Raw genomic sequence first — 16,108 nt, 5'->3', positions numbered from 1 at the left:
CTGCCCCAGGTGTCTGCAGGCTTTCCTGTTTTAACCATGGATTGCCAAAGTTTGATGCATTCAAGCACGTTTGACCTTGGATTTTGCCGGTGACTGACTCCACCCCGTTTCTAACAGCTGCTGCTTTGCCAGACCTTTTCTTTTTCTGGTGTAAATGCTTGAGAAAATCTTCCTGCGCCGAAGGCTTGACGTAATCACCATTCACCAGATTGAACTGTATTTTATGAGGATCATTTTTAATTGATTTTTACTTCATTTTATTTGTATATTTATTTGTATATTTGTATATTTCATATTTCATTTGTTTATTTTATCTGGAGTTATTCTGGGGCCCGTTTCAAGAAGCAGGTTCAACAAACCTGAACTAAGAGTCACTGGACTCTAAATTCCCAAACTCAGGGTTTTCGGTTTCAGAACAGCTGAAAATGTTTGATTCAATTAACTTGAAGTTGTCAGAACCAGAATCAGGTGTGAGCGTCGCGACCATAAAAAGCCCTGATCAATGGAGCAAAGACAGCACGATTCACCATGGCAACGGGAACAAACACCTGAGTTTAGTACTTCTGGCGACGGAAATTGATAAGTTCCTTCAAGCATATGCAGCTATAGGAGAACATTTTCTGCAAGAAAAGCAACACAGCTGCAGCGGTAGAACAGAGAGAAAATATCTGCAGTTATTTGAATCATTTCTAATAATGAATAAATAATGTCAGGAAGGTTATTTTGTCACTTGTTGAGTAAGGAATGGTTTTTGATCTGTTACTAATCTAACCAGTAATCACTGCACGCTAAAAATAAACTGTAGCTGCGTATGTTAAAAAAGCATTTATCTAATTTTAATTCTCAAGACTTAAAATATATTTGCCGATTTTTCTTATTTTTTAAGCATAAAAACACTTTCTGAAGCCAAACTCAGGTCTCCACAGAGAGAGGCAGCATTGCTGACAACCGAGCTAATATTTGACGCAATTTCCTGACGGTGGATGAGTTGAGATCCTTTCTCGGTGTTTGACATTGAATAATTTTTAAAGTTTAAAAATGAGGAAAAGAAAACTCTGTATTATTAATATCGAGTCCCTGTCCCTGGAAAAACTCACTATTTTTAATATCGCTGAAATAAAAATGAATTGGGAAACTGCAGTCAATCGACTCGTGTCCTCCAAATCCTCTACCGAAGTAAATAACATTCCCTCTGGATTAATCAGCCTCCTCTCTACATGATCCTCTATGAATGAACATGTCATTTTGGTTTCTGAGTGGTGAAAACGTGACGTCTCTATTGTGAATGTTCTCTAAGTGTTCATGAGGAACTCATATTTGAACATCTTTCACTTTAAAAAGGGGCGGAGACCGCAGAGAACTCTAACGCCGGAGTCACACAGGACGCGATTTGTTTCCGCGACGGTCGGCATGCGCTTCTGCTAGAGCTGTTGCTTTTTTGCCATCATGATCAATAACCAGGATATCTCCCTGTGTTTCTGCTAAAAGGAGATGGTCTCTGCACCTGTTGACACAGACCCCGCCCCCCAACTCCGCAGTCGGCCCACTTCATTGATCGGCTTGTGCGCGCGTGTGCGTGTCTGTCTGTTCTGTTGTGTCTGTGTGCACGCACGCAGGTGTTTCAGTCGGTCAATTAATAAACTAAAAATATTACCTGATGTTTCTTCCAAGAAGAACCACTCCTCTGCCTCTCTCTCGTTCAAACGCAGCCCCATGCCCCGCTCCAGTGTGCCCCCTTCATTGATCTGTCTCTGTGTGTATCTGTCTTTTTTTGTGTGTCTCTGTGTCACCTGTTCCGGAGATCTGTGGTGTCCGGGGTGGGGGCTCTCGCGCACGCGTGTCTATGTGTTTTGATTGTATGCATATTTTCATCTCTACAGTCTGTTTAGACACAAAAACATGATCACATTTGTCAATCGCGGCGTTTTATTGTGAAAAATTTGTTCTATTTTGAAAATAAACCGGATTTTCTCATGTATTTCGATGCAACTTCCTGCCAGTATTGACGCGGAGCGCTTGCGTCGCGCGGAAGAAATAGGCCAGACGCCGAAACGTTGCACTGCACCGCGCGGACCCTCCGCGCCGCTGCGCGTCGCTCTGCGCTTGGTGTGACCGACGCAATAGGTTAACATGGGCGCCGAATGGAAGCGCACGCCGTTCCGCGCCGCTTCGCGGCGCTATCGCGTCCTGTGTGACTCCGGTGTAAGTTTCCTGAAGAAAACCTGCTACCGACCAGGTTACTTTCACAGACTCAGATACCATAGTGATTGATTCTGAGTTCAGCTTAACCCGCTTCTTGGAGCGGGCTTGGTTTCACCCACTTTCATGGGTTTGAGTTATCTCTCTTTCTGGAACTGAAAACTCAGAGTTTTACTGAATTTGGAGTTCACGAACTCAGAGTTCCAACAAATCCTGCTTCTTGGAACGGGCCCCAGGTGTTTTGGAGCCCTGTTCTGTATGTGTCTCCACAACAAACTCTGGGAGCTCCACAACCATTAGTGAAACCGTTAACTCCTCCTTGTTATTTTTTTTTGTTTTATTTGTTAATTGTCATTTGTATGTTTTTCTTTTTTTAATGAAGAAGTTGAAGGGGCCAGGAAGAAACAGACTGGTGGTGGTTCCTGTGTGCCGTGTTCCAGCTTGCCGTCACGTGTGTGTGTGTGCTTGTTCACCCTGGTGTTTTTAGTGACTGATTATTTATTTTTTTTAGGTCTGACTATTCTTCCGCCCCAACTTCTAGGTTAATTTTATTTATTCATTGGTTGCAGTTTTTAACAGAATTTTTAGTTTATTTTAAACTCTGTATTTAATAAAATTTTATGTGCATTTCAAAATTGTCTCTGCTCCAATTTTGCCAAGAACCACTGTGCCTTCTTGATCTTTCCTTGGGTTCACATCCCAAGGTGGCGTTGTTACTGTAATTTGAAAGTGCTCGACAGTGTGAGCAGTTAGGCACAGACTGCTGGTGGTCTAATGTATTTGAACAGGATACTTGTAAATCTGCCAAACACTGAAGACCTACACAGAAAAAAAGTAACAATACAATAGACATGTCATGATTTTTTTATTTACAAAAAGGTTTATTCATTTTAAGCTTTATTTTGCAGGTTAGGCTGTGGCTCACTGCCTCTCCTGACTGATTGACATTCAGTTTCAGTTCAGTATTTACATTCTGAATTAAAAAATGCAGTTTTCATATGTTTTAAAAAGGTATGTTTACTGACAGTAGCTCCAGAAGATGACTTGGTTGGAGCTCGGGGGTCAAAGGGTCAGCACAGGTGGATGATGAGTCTGACCATATATGTAGAGGCAAGGGAACAGGAACCATGTATGGGAGAACTGACTAGGAGAGATGTAAGGGAATTCTAACAAGGGATCAGAACATGAGAGTAATCAGACAGTTGAAACATTTGAGATTGAGTTGGCGTAGCCTCAAAAAGTGAACAAAACCCAAAAGAAATCCTTTAGTCTCTTATAAAGGCTATGAGACATATCAGCCTGAAGACAAATGGACTTGGGATTTTGCAGAAAAATAACAGACAATGCATGTTCGGTTGAGATCTAGGGACCAGTTTCTCCCTTTTTAAAGGAAAGGCGCTGGCTCCAAAAGAGGAAATGAAATGAAACATCCAGTCCTCTCAGACACACAGAGGTTTCTTCTGCATAGATCTCCCTATGGCTCTCTTTCTCCCTCCCTTCAAAGCCCCCTCCCTCCCTGTTACCCCTCCTTAGTTTTTCAGCTTCGCTCTTCCAGGCTGTATAAATATCAGTGAGCTGTTAGGAAAAGCTCAGTTCACAGAAGGAAGAGAGGAAAAAGAAAGTTCACCCTCTGTTACAGTGGTGGACAGAAAAGATCCAAGGTATTCCAGGAAGCAGAGTAAAGAAGTGTCTGAAACATGTTCCTGCTCTTGCTGCTCTGCAGGCTCCTGCTGCAAGCCGACGCTCAGGATCAAGCTTCTGTGTGGAGAGGAAACGACAGCAGTGAGCGATGCTATTACAGCTTCACCATCCCCAGCCCTGTGGAGACCAGCTGCCCACAGCTTTCAGGTCCAGAACTGGAGGGTCTGAAGGCCAGACTCGGCGTGCTCGAGATGCTGGTGTCCCAGCTGACCGGGAAGAACCTCCAGCCACCAGGGGGGCATCAGGGGGGTGGAGACAGAGCTCAGGCTGAGCTGCAGGACGCACTGAACCGAGCTGTAGGAGAGAAGAGTCTGTTGCAAGGGGAAATAGAGCGCCTGAAGAGGGAGATGAAGGCTCTTCAGCTCAGAATGGAGGAAATGAGGAGGGAGACGGACAGGCTGAGGAACAGACCCTGTCCTCAGATGCCTGCCGTCCCGCCAAGCCACCCGCAGAGAGACAGGGCTCCGACCAGACCTTTTGAAGGTAGGAGACTGGCTGTCACACATTTGAAAGCTGTTTAAATATCTCAACAAGGTCATATCTTACATAATAAGTTTTTGTCAAAGTATTTTACTTTTTGCAGATTTCACACATTTTATCAAAAGGAGATCAGATCCTAAATTTTATGATGCAACTGCTTTTACTAACTTCACCGGGAAATCTGTTCTCAGTGAGCTCATCTTGGGCAGCTCTGATCTTATGAAAGAGAGATAAAATAGGGACAAGCTTGTTTTCCTCTGGGCTTTTGCTCCGTAATGTTTTGGTTGTCTGTTGGAGACCCTCAGGTCAAGTTTCCCTGCTCCCTCATTTCCTGTGCTGCATTTAGCAGCTGGGGGAGGGGGGCAAAGAGGATCAGTTTAATATCTGTGGGGAAATCCAGCTCTTTTTTTACAACCAGTTTTCCTTCCAGCATGACAAGAAATTTTTTTTTTGTTTCTTATGATGATAGCTGTTTACTTTCTTGGCTCTCAGCATCACGTGTTGTGAAAGAATGAGTTTTCCAGAGGCAGTTAATCTTTTCTCCTTATTTCCTGAGAGATTTAAGGAAGCTCATAACAGGTTACCTGGTGAGTGTGTCAGGCTCTCACCTCCATGCTGTGTGAAATCTCCAAACACAAAAACCCGGAGAGGTGGGGCTTCAGGCTCCGGGGTCGTCGGAAACGCCAGCGAAGCCCCGGTTCTGCAGGGACTGCCCCTCAGGGAGATGAACATATCCCAGCAGGAGGAGGAAATCCAAGACCAGAAGACATAAATCAGACTATTTTAGTTTGCCCTATACTCACACTGTACCTCCAGAAATTCATCAGCAATGCAGGCGGGCTACTTGCTGTTCAAAAAAATTCAGCGTGTAATCTTTCTTCATGTAAGCTATTCACGTAACTGAAAGAGTGAAAACGCAGCATACAAAACATGGCATCAGGAGGACCTGATCTGAGCTCAAAGTGACTCAAACAAACCAACAGAAATGTTGGGCTTAATCAACCTGAAACTATTCTCTGCCACTACAAGAAAGACCAGAGAGAGATTAGTTTAAAATACTTTGGAGTGTGTTCAAACAGTCTCCACTTTGCTCTGAAGTGCTTTTTGTTAGTCAGTTACATTCTAGTTACATGAAATTTGCAACCCTAAGGGGAGAAACAGCCGCAAATCCAAAACCGAACAGAATGATTTTCTCTGTTCCAGAAGAGCAGCTGCAGAAAGACGTCAGTTTCAGCATGTTCTTGGTTATACTTCTTGCAGCCTTCAGCAAGGCTTGTTTCCGGTTTTTCTGACACGCCGGTTGCACACAAGAGTCTTCTAGAACTCAAAAACAAGTACAGTGGAATCTTCCATCAGCAGATTAAAAGAAACAAAAGCAACTAAGAGTATGAAAGGACAAAACAATAAATGTGTGATAACCATTTTATAAAAATTTGACTGAATGAACCTCAGCTCATTTGATTCTTTTCAGTTGCTGATTTCTGGAGACTCTTAATTCTAAAAACACTTGTTCTCCATGTTCACGAACCCTATCTTTGGTTGCGTTAAACCAAAGTGCACAGTTGTCAAGCCCCCGCAAGTCTCAGCTGGTCCCTGTCAGATGACGCGCCCGTCTGACACCACAGCAGCAGGAACCCTGCTCAGGGGTTCGATGGCCGCAATCACTTTCCTCGCTGTCAGCGTGCGTAAATGCGCGTGCGCACTCAAATGCCTTCTTTATTGACAACATTCAAAATACAATGCACCAATTAAAGTATGCATGTACACATACCTTTTCAATTATTGTCTTCAAACAAATCAAAGTATTTAAAAATGTAACAATATCTTTTAACAAAGTAATCAACCCAACATAAAAGGGAAAAAAGAGAATTGAAATGAAAATAGGGGTCTGCTAACAGAAATTCCTAAAGGGGAAATTGTTAGTGTGTTTAGGCTCTATGTCTCACATAATGGCGACGCCAAACAGGCAAGGGGACAGCAGCAGTCTGGGAGGTGAGAAAGGTTTTTACGGTTTAACTTTCACCTCCTGCAGCTTCCTGATCTCTGTGCAGACGCCGCATGGCAGTATCAGTCTCCTGGATTTCAGGAGCTCAAGGCGGAAGTGACGGAGGTCCCTGCTCCTGACAGCAACCAGGACAACGCAGGTATCGGCCTTTGACGCAAATGCATCTTTTATTCAGTTTTCATGTAATCTTAGTCAAGTAAGTCCTCCCCTCGTCCCTCTGCATCAATGGATTACTGTCCAGTAAGGTCGAGAGACAATAGTTCTATATAGTCATTTCCAATAACTTATTGCATTTAATAAATGTAATATTTTATTCCAAGTAAAAATAATGTATATAAAACAGATTTCTTTAATGTTTACATGTGATTTCAGCTTTGAAATTCTTATCAAAATATTTGGAATCTTGACATTGATGCTGTCTAAAAGTGGACCAGTAAGGGAGTTATTTGATGTTTTACTCCTGATAGGGATTTAAATAAATAATGTAACCGCTGCAGAGGGCCTTGTTACCATTTGCCCAGGGTCCCCAAACTGCTATGTCCGCCATTGATTTCAGGCATACCAAAGCTAGAACTGAAAGATGAACCCACAAGGCACCAGATTATTCCTTCCCAGCTAAACACGACTCTCATTCCTGTCAACAGCCTTAAAGCAAATCCTGCTATAAATATCCAGGAATTTTGGACAGGAATCCAGCAGTGATGCTCAGCTGAGATCAGAGCGTCTCTGAGTTTCCTGCTTGTTTCTGATGGTGTGTTCACAGCTGCTACTGCGACTCCCATTTAAGTATCCACCTTGAATGAAAAGTCAAATGTTTGAATATATGGAAGTTTGTGGAACTGTGACCAATCAGGGACTCTGATTTGGTAGTGACGTGTGGATAAGGTGCTTTTCAAAACACCAAAGTGCCAGCCGTAATTGCAGTTTATCTGCCCGGCCGGATTAATACGACACCAAGACAGACATTAATAGGAACAGTTCTAGACAACAAAAAGCCTGGAGTAAGATTTGTGGGATTTGCATCACTTTGACTTGGTGGACGAGCGTAGTAAATAGAAGAAATAAAAACAAACAAAACCAAAAGTCACAAACCTTAGCTTTTTCAAACCACCAGAATTCCGTCAGGGTTTCAATACAGAAACACTCAAACGCAGTTTTCATTTTCTTGTGTCCTCCATGAGCAAAAGACCTCAAAACCATGTAAAAAATAAAAATAAATAAATAAATAAACACAATTTTCACTGGAGTGGGTCTTTAAGAGTTCAATGTGAATAACAACCCCTCACTCCCCCTGCAGGTTGTGGTGACCTGCTTTCAGTTGGAGAGCCAGTCACTCACAGAAGAGCTGACAACATTGCAGGGAAATATGGAGTCTGGATGCAGGATCCTGAGCCGGTTTCTCCATATGGACCCAAAATGGTCTGGCGTATTGACACAGTTGGCACAGAGGTCCGGCAGCTGTTTGGATATGAAGACCTGGAGCAGCTCTCCAAAGGTTTCCCATCTAAAGTAGGAGTTCTGTAGACGCTTTTCACTGAGTCAAAACCCCAAAGCATTCCTGATGAACTTCTGGTGTTTTCCTTTTTCAGGTCCTTTTGCTGCCAGACCCCCTAGAGAGCACCGGAGCCACTCTCTACCGAGGCTCCCTGTATTATCAGAGAAGACTAAGCCGCACTCTGATCCGCTATGAGCTGGCTGCTGAGCATGTCGCTGCCCGCCGGGAGCTTCCTCATGCTGGGTTCCATGGCCAGTTTCCCTACTCCTGGGGAGGCTACACAGACATCGACTTGGCTGTGGATGAGAAGGGGCTGTGGGCAGTCTACTCCACCAGTAAGGCCAAAGGAGCTATTGTGATTTCACTGCTGGATCCTCTGAGTCTGGTGGTAAGAAGAAGCTGGGAGACGAACATGAGGAAGTCATCTGTGGCCAATTCCTTTGTCATCTGTGGGAAGATGTACACAGTGGCCAGCTACTCTGCTACGGACAGCACCATTAACTTCGTATACGACACCGAAACCAGTCAGGGGAAGGCTGTATCCATCCCTTTCAAGAACAAGTATCGCTACAACAGCATGATTGACTACAGCTTGGCCCAAAGGAAGCTGTTTGCATGGGACAACTTTCACATAGTGTCCTATGACATTAGGATGGGTCACAAGCTGGCCAGCAGGAGAAAAAGAGACATTTAGCTGTTCCTGCATCAGAGACTTAAACTTTTAGAGCAACGCATGAGCAGAACAGAGGTCAGCCCAAACAGGAGAGCCTTGCTACCAAAAACCGTAAGGGCTGGGAGAACTGGTTAAGTAGGCACAGTCCACAAATTTAAAGAGGAATTATTTTTATACTGCTTTTAAAACCCTGATGTTTCACTTCACATTTTCCTTTTAATCAAAGTATATACGTGGAAATTGAATAGCAGAGTGTCGTAATGTCCTTGCTAAATGCTTTACTATTTGTATTGCAGAATCCTGCTATTGTACAGATTTTTGTAAAGACTACATTGATTTTTGCATGCATTTGTAGTGTCATGACATTTCATGAAATAAACTTCATAACTGACTTTTCCTTTGCATATAAAGCCTAGTGGGGTTAAAACTGCATCAGTTAACTGGGTTAAATGTAGAATTATGCACCATGTTTTGACCAAGGATGACTAGGGATCAGGTTTTTTGGGCCTGATCCGATTCCGAGTCATTTGATTTTGTGTATCTGCCAATACCGAGTCCCGATCCGATACTTTTATAACACAATTAAAACATGAATAAATTGAAGAAACAGATTTGTGTTGTCCCTTATTTATATTTCATTAACCATCTTTTATCATTAAAAACTTAAATAAAACACTTCTGTGAAGTAGCTTTAATAAACAAGTAAAAATACAGCAAATATAAACTAGGAAAAAAGATCTATTTTCTTGTTACTCAAGTAAGAAAGTTTAGTGACTTTAGCTTTAACGTCTTTAGAGCTATTGAACATTTTTGACCAAATATGATTCCTGTCCTCATTTAAAATTCTTAAAAATAAATGATTACTTTGTTTTAGCATGAAATTTGATGAGTGTTTATGAATAGCTGATATTATTAGTTTTCATTATTTTTTTGTGATTCTTTTTTAAGTCTTTAAGACATCACATTTTTGTTTTTTTACCACTATTATTTCTCTGTCAGATAAATAAAACAGGCATATCAAACGACAGCTTGGGTCCTAAGGAGTTAAATCACAGAGCTAGCATGTAGCAGTTAGCAGCTGCTTGATTTGTAAACTGTCTCAAAGTGTTTTCCAAGTCATTATATTACATGAAACAAAAAAAATGCCCAAAAATTGTCAAATTTATTTGAACTGTTTAAGGTCTTGATATAAACCCCTCTGCTCTGTGTTTTTTTTTCTGCATTCACTTGTTTCTGCTTTATGTTTATTTCCTTTGTCTCATGTCATTGACAATGCCATGATTGTTTGTGAATTATTTGCAATAAAAAAAAAAAAAAAGTTAGCAGCTGCTGTTTAGCGGTCTGTCTGCAGCATGATGAGCTTAACATTAAAAAGAAACAAAACTGTATGTGTCTGTTGGTTTGTCCTGTCTGTTTAAAGTGTTTTTAAAAGAGTTATTGATCCAGGAAGTCTGAATCTGATCAGATCGCTAGCTTAACTGAGTTGTTTATGTTAGCTTACTGTTTAAACAGCTGCCGTTTTCTGCTGCGTTTTACAGCAATGACCTTTTGTGATCTGTTCATGAAATGCAGACTTCTAGAAGAGCATTTATCCAGAATAATGAGCTTAAAATATATAGCTCTGATTATAATAAGAATAAATGAAATATCTGATATTGATCGGTGGAAAACAGATTTCAATCGAATCATCAACCACGTGATCGGATCAGGACATCCCTAGTTTTGACCTCATGTTGCAGTTCCTGGCAGAAACAGCAATCCTGGAAGAACCTCTCCAAACAAACCCAGAGTGCGTTTAGAGCTGTGAGGACCCCTAGTGGTCAAATGCAGATCATACCATTCAATTGTGTAAAAAATTGCTTGAAAAAATTAAGATCCTGACAAAATGTAACAGTTATTTTTTAATTAGTTTCTGTAACCAAACCAAGAGAATGTAAATAAGACAGTACATATTTTAATACAGTGATGAAACCCCTGTACAACAAAAAAAAAAAAATCAATAGGTTATTACGCCCACTCTTCCTCTGTCATACTCCCTACAAAGGAGTCTTCCCCAGCTTGGGAAGATGTGAGGGGAATACCTCAGCATCTACTGTACAATTCTGAAGGTTCCTCATCAGCGACCTAAGACGAGAGCGTTGTAGGAAAGGACCAGCGGAGGAGAGGCCAACAGAACAGCACAGATTGCTTTGTAAAAACCCAACAGTCGAGTGTCCTCCAGCCTAAAAATGCTTCAGGACTTGAGATTTCTGATTTTTCTTTGTCCTTTACGTCAGCAAAGACACTCAAACATATGATTCTTTTTGATATTAAGATATCAACTCTCTGTATCTTGTCGTCTAAACAGCCCATCCTGCTATAAAATACTAGCTAAGGGCACTGAAATAGTTTGAAGCAGAAGGTCTGGGTCTTCATCCAGTCGGGGGTGGTGTGAAAACGGATTGGTGTGAAACCTAGGTGGGTGGGAGTGTAACTCTAATACTGAACTGAGTGTAAAATAGTGATGCAACATCTTCCATGGAAGCATCGAAGTCATCCCAATGCTTCAGCGTAGGTCTGACCACAGCTTGAGGAGGCCATCACGTTAACCCTTTGGCTTAAGACAAATGAGTTGAGTTACGAGCCGTTTAAAAACGCACACCCGACAAGCAGAAGATCTCAGGCAAGGATATGAGAGCAAAAGGCAGGAGCAATGGCTCACAAGTAGACGCACCAATGTCAATCAAATGCTTCTATTGTCCCATTTTCTTTGAAATGAGAGAATTTCTCATTTCATATCTGCATGTACGAGTACATGCATCACACAGGAACAGGAGCAATGCACATTCTTATTTATGAGGAAGGGCAATGTGGTCAAGTCTGTTAAACTAACATCTCCTAAAGGAAAATTGAACTTGTCGCTTTTAGCAGAAACTTTTCCATTAATCTTTGTGATGCCACTTGAAGAAAAAAAAAAAAGAAAAAAAAAGAGTTCCAACAGAGACAGCAGCAAATCTTAAATGTTCTCTTGGAACTTCATATTTATTGTTATTCTTATGGAGCAACTTGTGGTGCATTTTTTTTATTTGTATCTAGCCATGAAAAAAATCCACCTTAAACAACCCTCCCCCTTCTGTCTGCAGTTGCCATATTTTGCTTCCACCCTGATTCTTCTACTGTTCTCCTGGTATAATAAGAGACATAAATGACTAAAAAAGCATAGATTTTCTCCATGGATTCATCTTGTGGTCCTAGGGGACCTCCAGCTCTCTATTTGCCCTCTTCTGGTTTGATGGACTGTGGTTTAATGGGGCCAGTCCGAATGGGCTTGTTTGTGGATATGGGGGACTTGTCAGCATCAGACCGATCACCTCCCATCTGGTGGTTTGAGCCTGATGTGTCAAGTGCAGGCTTTCCTCCTTGGTCGAGTCGAGAAGGTTTGCTAACTTGAGGAGCCTTCATTTGCTGCTGCTGCTGTTCTGAGAAAAACTTGTGAGTGGACTGAAGCACCTCTGCTCGCTGCTTGGCCTTAATAGGAAAAAAAAAAATCCATGAGACACCCAGTTCCTCCAGTGATTACACTAAGCACCGTTTTGAAGTACCTTCAGGTCTTGCTCGGCTTTCAGAGCTGCCTGTGTGCCTCTGGCAGCAAGGAGAGGACCAGATGGGCCTCTGGGTGGGTGTAGACTATGCTGTGGATTCTGGGGACGAGGGTGAGGCATAAGACCAGCACTCACATTGAGCGAAGGTCCCATGGGAGAACGCTGGACTACCCCTCCATAGGATGTAGCATGAGGAGGGCGCACCACAGGAGAGACCATACTGGGTTGAGGTAAAATCTGAAAAAAGAGTCAACCATACATATACCCAATGTGCATTTAAAACAATTTAAAAAATAGATTTTGATTAAATCACCCAGGGATTCTAACCTGTGGGTTGAATTGTCCAGGAAAGTGCTGCGTCATTCTGAGGCCAGCAGAGCTGGGTTGGAACTGCTTCTGGTACAGCATGTTGTTCAGTTTACTGGACTGACTGCTGGGAGAGGAGGAGCAAGCCCTGCATGACCGAAAAACACAGAAAAATGAAGGCTGTCAAACTCCTGGAGAAGAGAAACTTAGGGTCTGGACTCCGCAAGCAAAGTCAAGATACTAGAACAGTCACTCGCACCTATAAACATATAGTAATAGGCTGGTTTCTGACAAATATATATAGTTATCAGGAACCAGAACTGTGGCATCTCCAACCTGGATACTCTTCTCAAACAGCACCCACAGTTTCTGATGTCTCCTGTGCACTAAGGGTTTGACTATGTAGAGCAAACTTGTTGCACTTCATCTACAGACTGCACACTGAGGGCTGCATCATCTAAACAATCAAAATATTTAAAGGGAAACAACAGGAGGCCGACTCCACTCCACCCAGATTTGAAGAATGCAAACAAAAAAAGGGACGGGCTAAGTGGGGGAGGTTTGGTTTTGATCGTTGATTGACAGTGAGGTTAGCTTGAGGTAAAGTAGTCACTCTGCGTCTTCAATGTGGATGCCAGTATCTTCACAGAAATTCCTGTGGAGGTTGAGGATTTTTCTCCTTCACCTTAGACACTCATGGTCCAGACAAAGGCACCACTGCTCCTTCATCTAGCCACCCCACTGGTCACTATAAACCAAGCTTGCATTATCTGTTATGCATTTCATCCCTAAATCATCAGAAGGTTCTGGGTAAATTCCCAGGAGAGGACAGAAGAAAAGGAGAACACCAGCTGGTCGTGCGTGAACGGTTGATACACAGGTATTTGAGAGGGGCGCACAGGTGGGGGTGGTGGGCACTGTGCTGAGCTGACAGAGTCTGAGTGAATGCTTTTGAGATGTACAAAGAGGACGATTCTGAAGAGGACATGTACTTGTGTGGTTTCACTTTCTTTTCTTTTCACTTTTTTTAGTTTATACATTTCCCCTACAGAATGTCATTTTTCTCTTCAGTATTTTTAAATCAGTTTTTTCCTTTGGGCTTTTCCCTTCAGGGGTCGCCACAGCGAATCAGTTTCCTCCATCTAAGCCTGTCTTCAGCATCCTCCACTCTAACACCAGCCACCTTCATGTCTTCATTCACTGCATCCATAAACCTCCTCTTTGGTCTTCCTCTAGACCTCTTTCCTGGCAGCTCTAGACTCAGCATCCTTCTACCAATATATTCACTGTCTCTCCTCTGAACATGTCCAAACCATCTCAGTCTGGCCTCTCTGACTTTATCTCCAAAACCTCTAACATGTGCTGTCCCTCTGATGTATTCATTCCTGATCCTATCCATCCTGGTCACTCCCAAAGAGAACCTCAGCATCTTCATCTCTGCTACCTCCAGCTCTGCTTCCTGTCTTTTCTTCAGTCCCACTGTTTCTAGTCCAAACAACATGGCTGGTCTCACCACAGTCTTGTACACCTTTCCTTTCATTTGTGCTGAAACTCTTCTGTCACACATCACACCTGACACTTTTCTCCACCCATTCCAACCTGCTTGCACTCTCCTCTTCACTTCTTTTCCACACTCTCCATTACTCTGTACTGTTGACCCTAAATACTTAAACTCCTCCACCTTCTTTATCTCTTCTCCCTGTAACCTCACTCTTCCTCTTGGGTCTCTAATTCTAATGGTGCATTCACATCGAATGCGGCAGAGTCGTCAAATTTGCGTCTGCGCCTCCCTTTTGACAACTGTCACATTTACTGCTTTAACGTCTTGATGCTTTGATGCCCCAGCCGCGGAGCAACCACAGAACTTCATACGTTGATAACACCACTGGAAAGCATGGATGATATAGAGCGCATAGTTAACATAACATCCGACTGTTACAGAATAAAGATGGGTGTGGCTTTTATGCTGGAACTGCAGAGTATGATGATGTGAAACTTCTGAAATGACGAGGGACCAGTTGACCAATCACAACATTCAACTGTGATACCTCGTTTCAACCTGTAGAGGGCGGCACACAGAAGGATTTGGACTGTAATTTCAGGAATTAAACAAGTTTATTTTAAACTGTGAAAAAATTAACAATGACCAAAAGTCAGCACTATTGAAGAACCATTTATAGAGGTCAACAGACAAAAGAAAAGTGGATATAGTGTGCTGTTACTCTTTTTAATACAACATCAACAGGGCTTCTGCCTCCAGTGAACATGGCATAGCATAGGTCTATATACTGTGACAACATTTGAATATATTAAAAAGGTGCAAAAGAATAGGTTTCAGAAATGGTTATGCATGTATTTCGACGCAACTTCCTGCCAGTATTGACGCGGAGCGCTCGCGTCGCGCGGAAGAAATAGGCCAGACGCCGAAACGTTGCGCTGCACCGCGCGGACCCTCCGCGCCGCTGCGCATCGCTCCGCGCTTGGTGTGACCGACGCAATAGGTTAACATGGGCGCCGAATGGAAGCGCACGCCGTTCCGCGCCGCTTCGCGGCGCTATCGCGTCCTGTGTGACTCCGGCGTTAGTGTGACGGATACATCCACAATCTCCGTCTGGTTCCAAACAGAACCTTACCTGTATGGGCTGGAGGTGGGTGTTGTGCTCCTTGCGCTGACAGGAGGAGTTCCAGGTTTCACATCCATCCCACTGCCAAAGAGCTTCAGATCCATGTCCATCTGCAAAATGTCACAAGAAAAAATAGGTAAAACTACTGATTAAATGATTAAACCAAGGACTCAGCCAGACAAGAGCGGAAGATGATTTTTAAAGAGTTAACAGGTAGGATCAGACTTTTTGAGATGGCTTTTGTGAGCCGCTCACAGGGTGAGCTTCTGTTTACACTTGCAATTTGGTCATAAGGGATACCTTTACAAAATTTCAGATCTTTTCTTTTAGCCCATCTGAAAAATGATTATATGGAGCTTTAAACAAATGATCAATTTGCACAAATCAATACATTGTAAGAACTGGAGTGTTAACAAATTAAGAAAAGAAAAAAGGACGACAGATGTAAAATGTTTATTAAGGGGGCTCTACCATGAAAATTCTTCTTTTTAAGATTTGAAATGCATTTTACTGTTCATTCCTCACTATAAAGAACCCCAAAGAGGTATTTTGATCCGTTCATACATTTAACAGTAATCCTCTAAAAACCTGCACAGTCTGCAGCAGCCCCTCCCATACCCATGAAAACGAGCGGGTGGAAACGTGCTGATGTAAGATCGATGCCAACAGCTCCCTAATATTATGCCTAAATAATAATAAATTATCTGACATGAATGAATTATGAATTTTTATTTCCACAGTTTGTTTTCTTTGAAGTGAGAAGGCCGTTTGATATGCTCTGGATTTTAGCTCTTAACTGGAGCTTTGTTTTTTTTTTCTTTAAAATATGTTATTGTAAAGACCTGTTGATATTAATTGTTAATTTTATTCTAATGTTGGAAAGGTCATTAAATTGTTATATTGTGTTTTAAATTGTTAAATTAAAAAAGTTTTTGCAGAAAATTAAAACATATCTTTGTCTTAAAAATTGTTAAATATCATAGATTACTATTTTTTTTTAACTTGTCCTGTCCAACAGCTGAGCCAACAGATGTGGGCTGAGAG

General features: G+C 42.2%; 2 protein-coding genes and 1 long non-coding RNA gene across 7 annotated transcripts in view; 1 reads left to right on the top strand and 2 right to left on the bottom strand.

Annotated features, from left to right (window-relative positions):
* The window catches only part of LOC118599670, a 687-nt gene extending 362 nt beyond the window's left edge, over positions 1–325 (bottom strand). The window contains exon 1 of the long non-coding RNA XR_004949113.1: positions 135–325. This is a non-coding gene — a long non-coding RNA (uncharacterized LOC118599670). The remainder of the gene's footprint in view (positions 1–134) is intronic.
* myoc (myocilin) overlaps positions 1–9,164 on the top strand; it is a 74,915-nt gene extending 65,751 nt beyond the window's left edge. For all 4 annotated transcript variants that reach the window (XM_036215350.1, XM_036215349.1, XM_036215351.1 and 1 more), the window contains 4 exons: positions 3,923–4,383; positions 6,432–6,524; positions 7,683–7,894; positions 7,975–9,164. In XM_036215350.1, the coding sequence (XP_036071243.1) occupies positions 3,923–4,383; positions 6,432–6,524; positions 7,683–7,894; positions 7,975–8,574 (1,366 nt within the window). In that variant the 3' untranslated portion in view covers positions 8,575–9,164. The remainder of the gene's footprint in view (positions 1–3,922; positions 4,384–6,431; positions 6,525–7,682; positions 7,895–7,974) is intronic.
* Positions 9,165–10,436: 1,272 nt separating this feature from the next.
* The window catches only part of prrc2c (proline-rich coiled-coil 2C), a 46,093-nt gene continuing 40,421 nt past the window's right edge, over positions 10,437–16,108 (bottom strand). For both annotated transcript variants that reach the window (XM_024261655.2, XM_024261656.2), the window contains exons 21-24: positions 15,074–15,174; positions 12,462–12,588; positions 12,135–12,371; positions 10,437–12,060 (exon numbers count right to left, since the gene is read on the bottom strand). In XM_024261655.2, coding sequence (XP_024117423.1) covers positions 11,803–12,060; positions 12,135–12,371; positions 12,462–12,588; positions 15,074–15,174 — 723 coding nt within the window. In that variant the 3' untranslated portion in view covers positions 10,437–11,802. The remainder of the gene's footprint in view (positions 12,061–12,134; positions 12,372–12,461; positions 12,589–15,073; positions 15,175–16,108) is intronic.

This window comes from Oryzias melastigma, linkage group LG14 (assembly GCF_002922805.2).
Source record: "Oryzias melastigma strain HK-1 linkage group LG14, ASM292280v2, whole genome shotgun sequence".
NCBI classification, from domain to species: Eukaryota; Metazoa; Chordata; class Actinopteri; order Beloniformes; family Adrianichthyidae; genus Oryzias; species Oryzias melastigma.
Note: the sequence above shows the minus strand (reverse complement) of the source record. Positions and strands in the feature narration are given on the sequence as shown.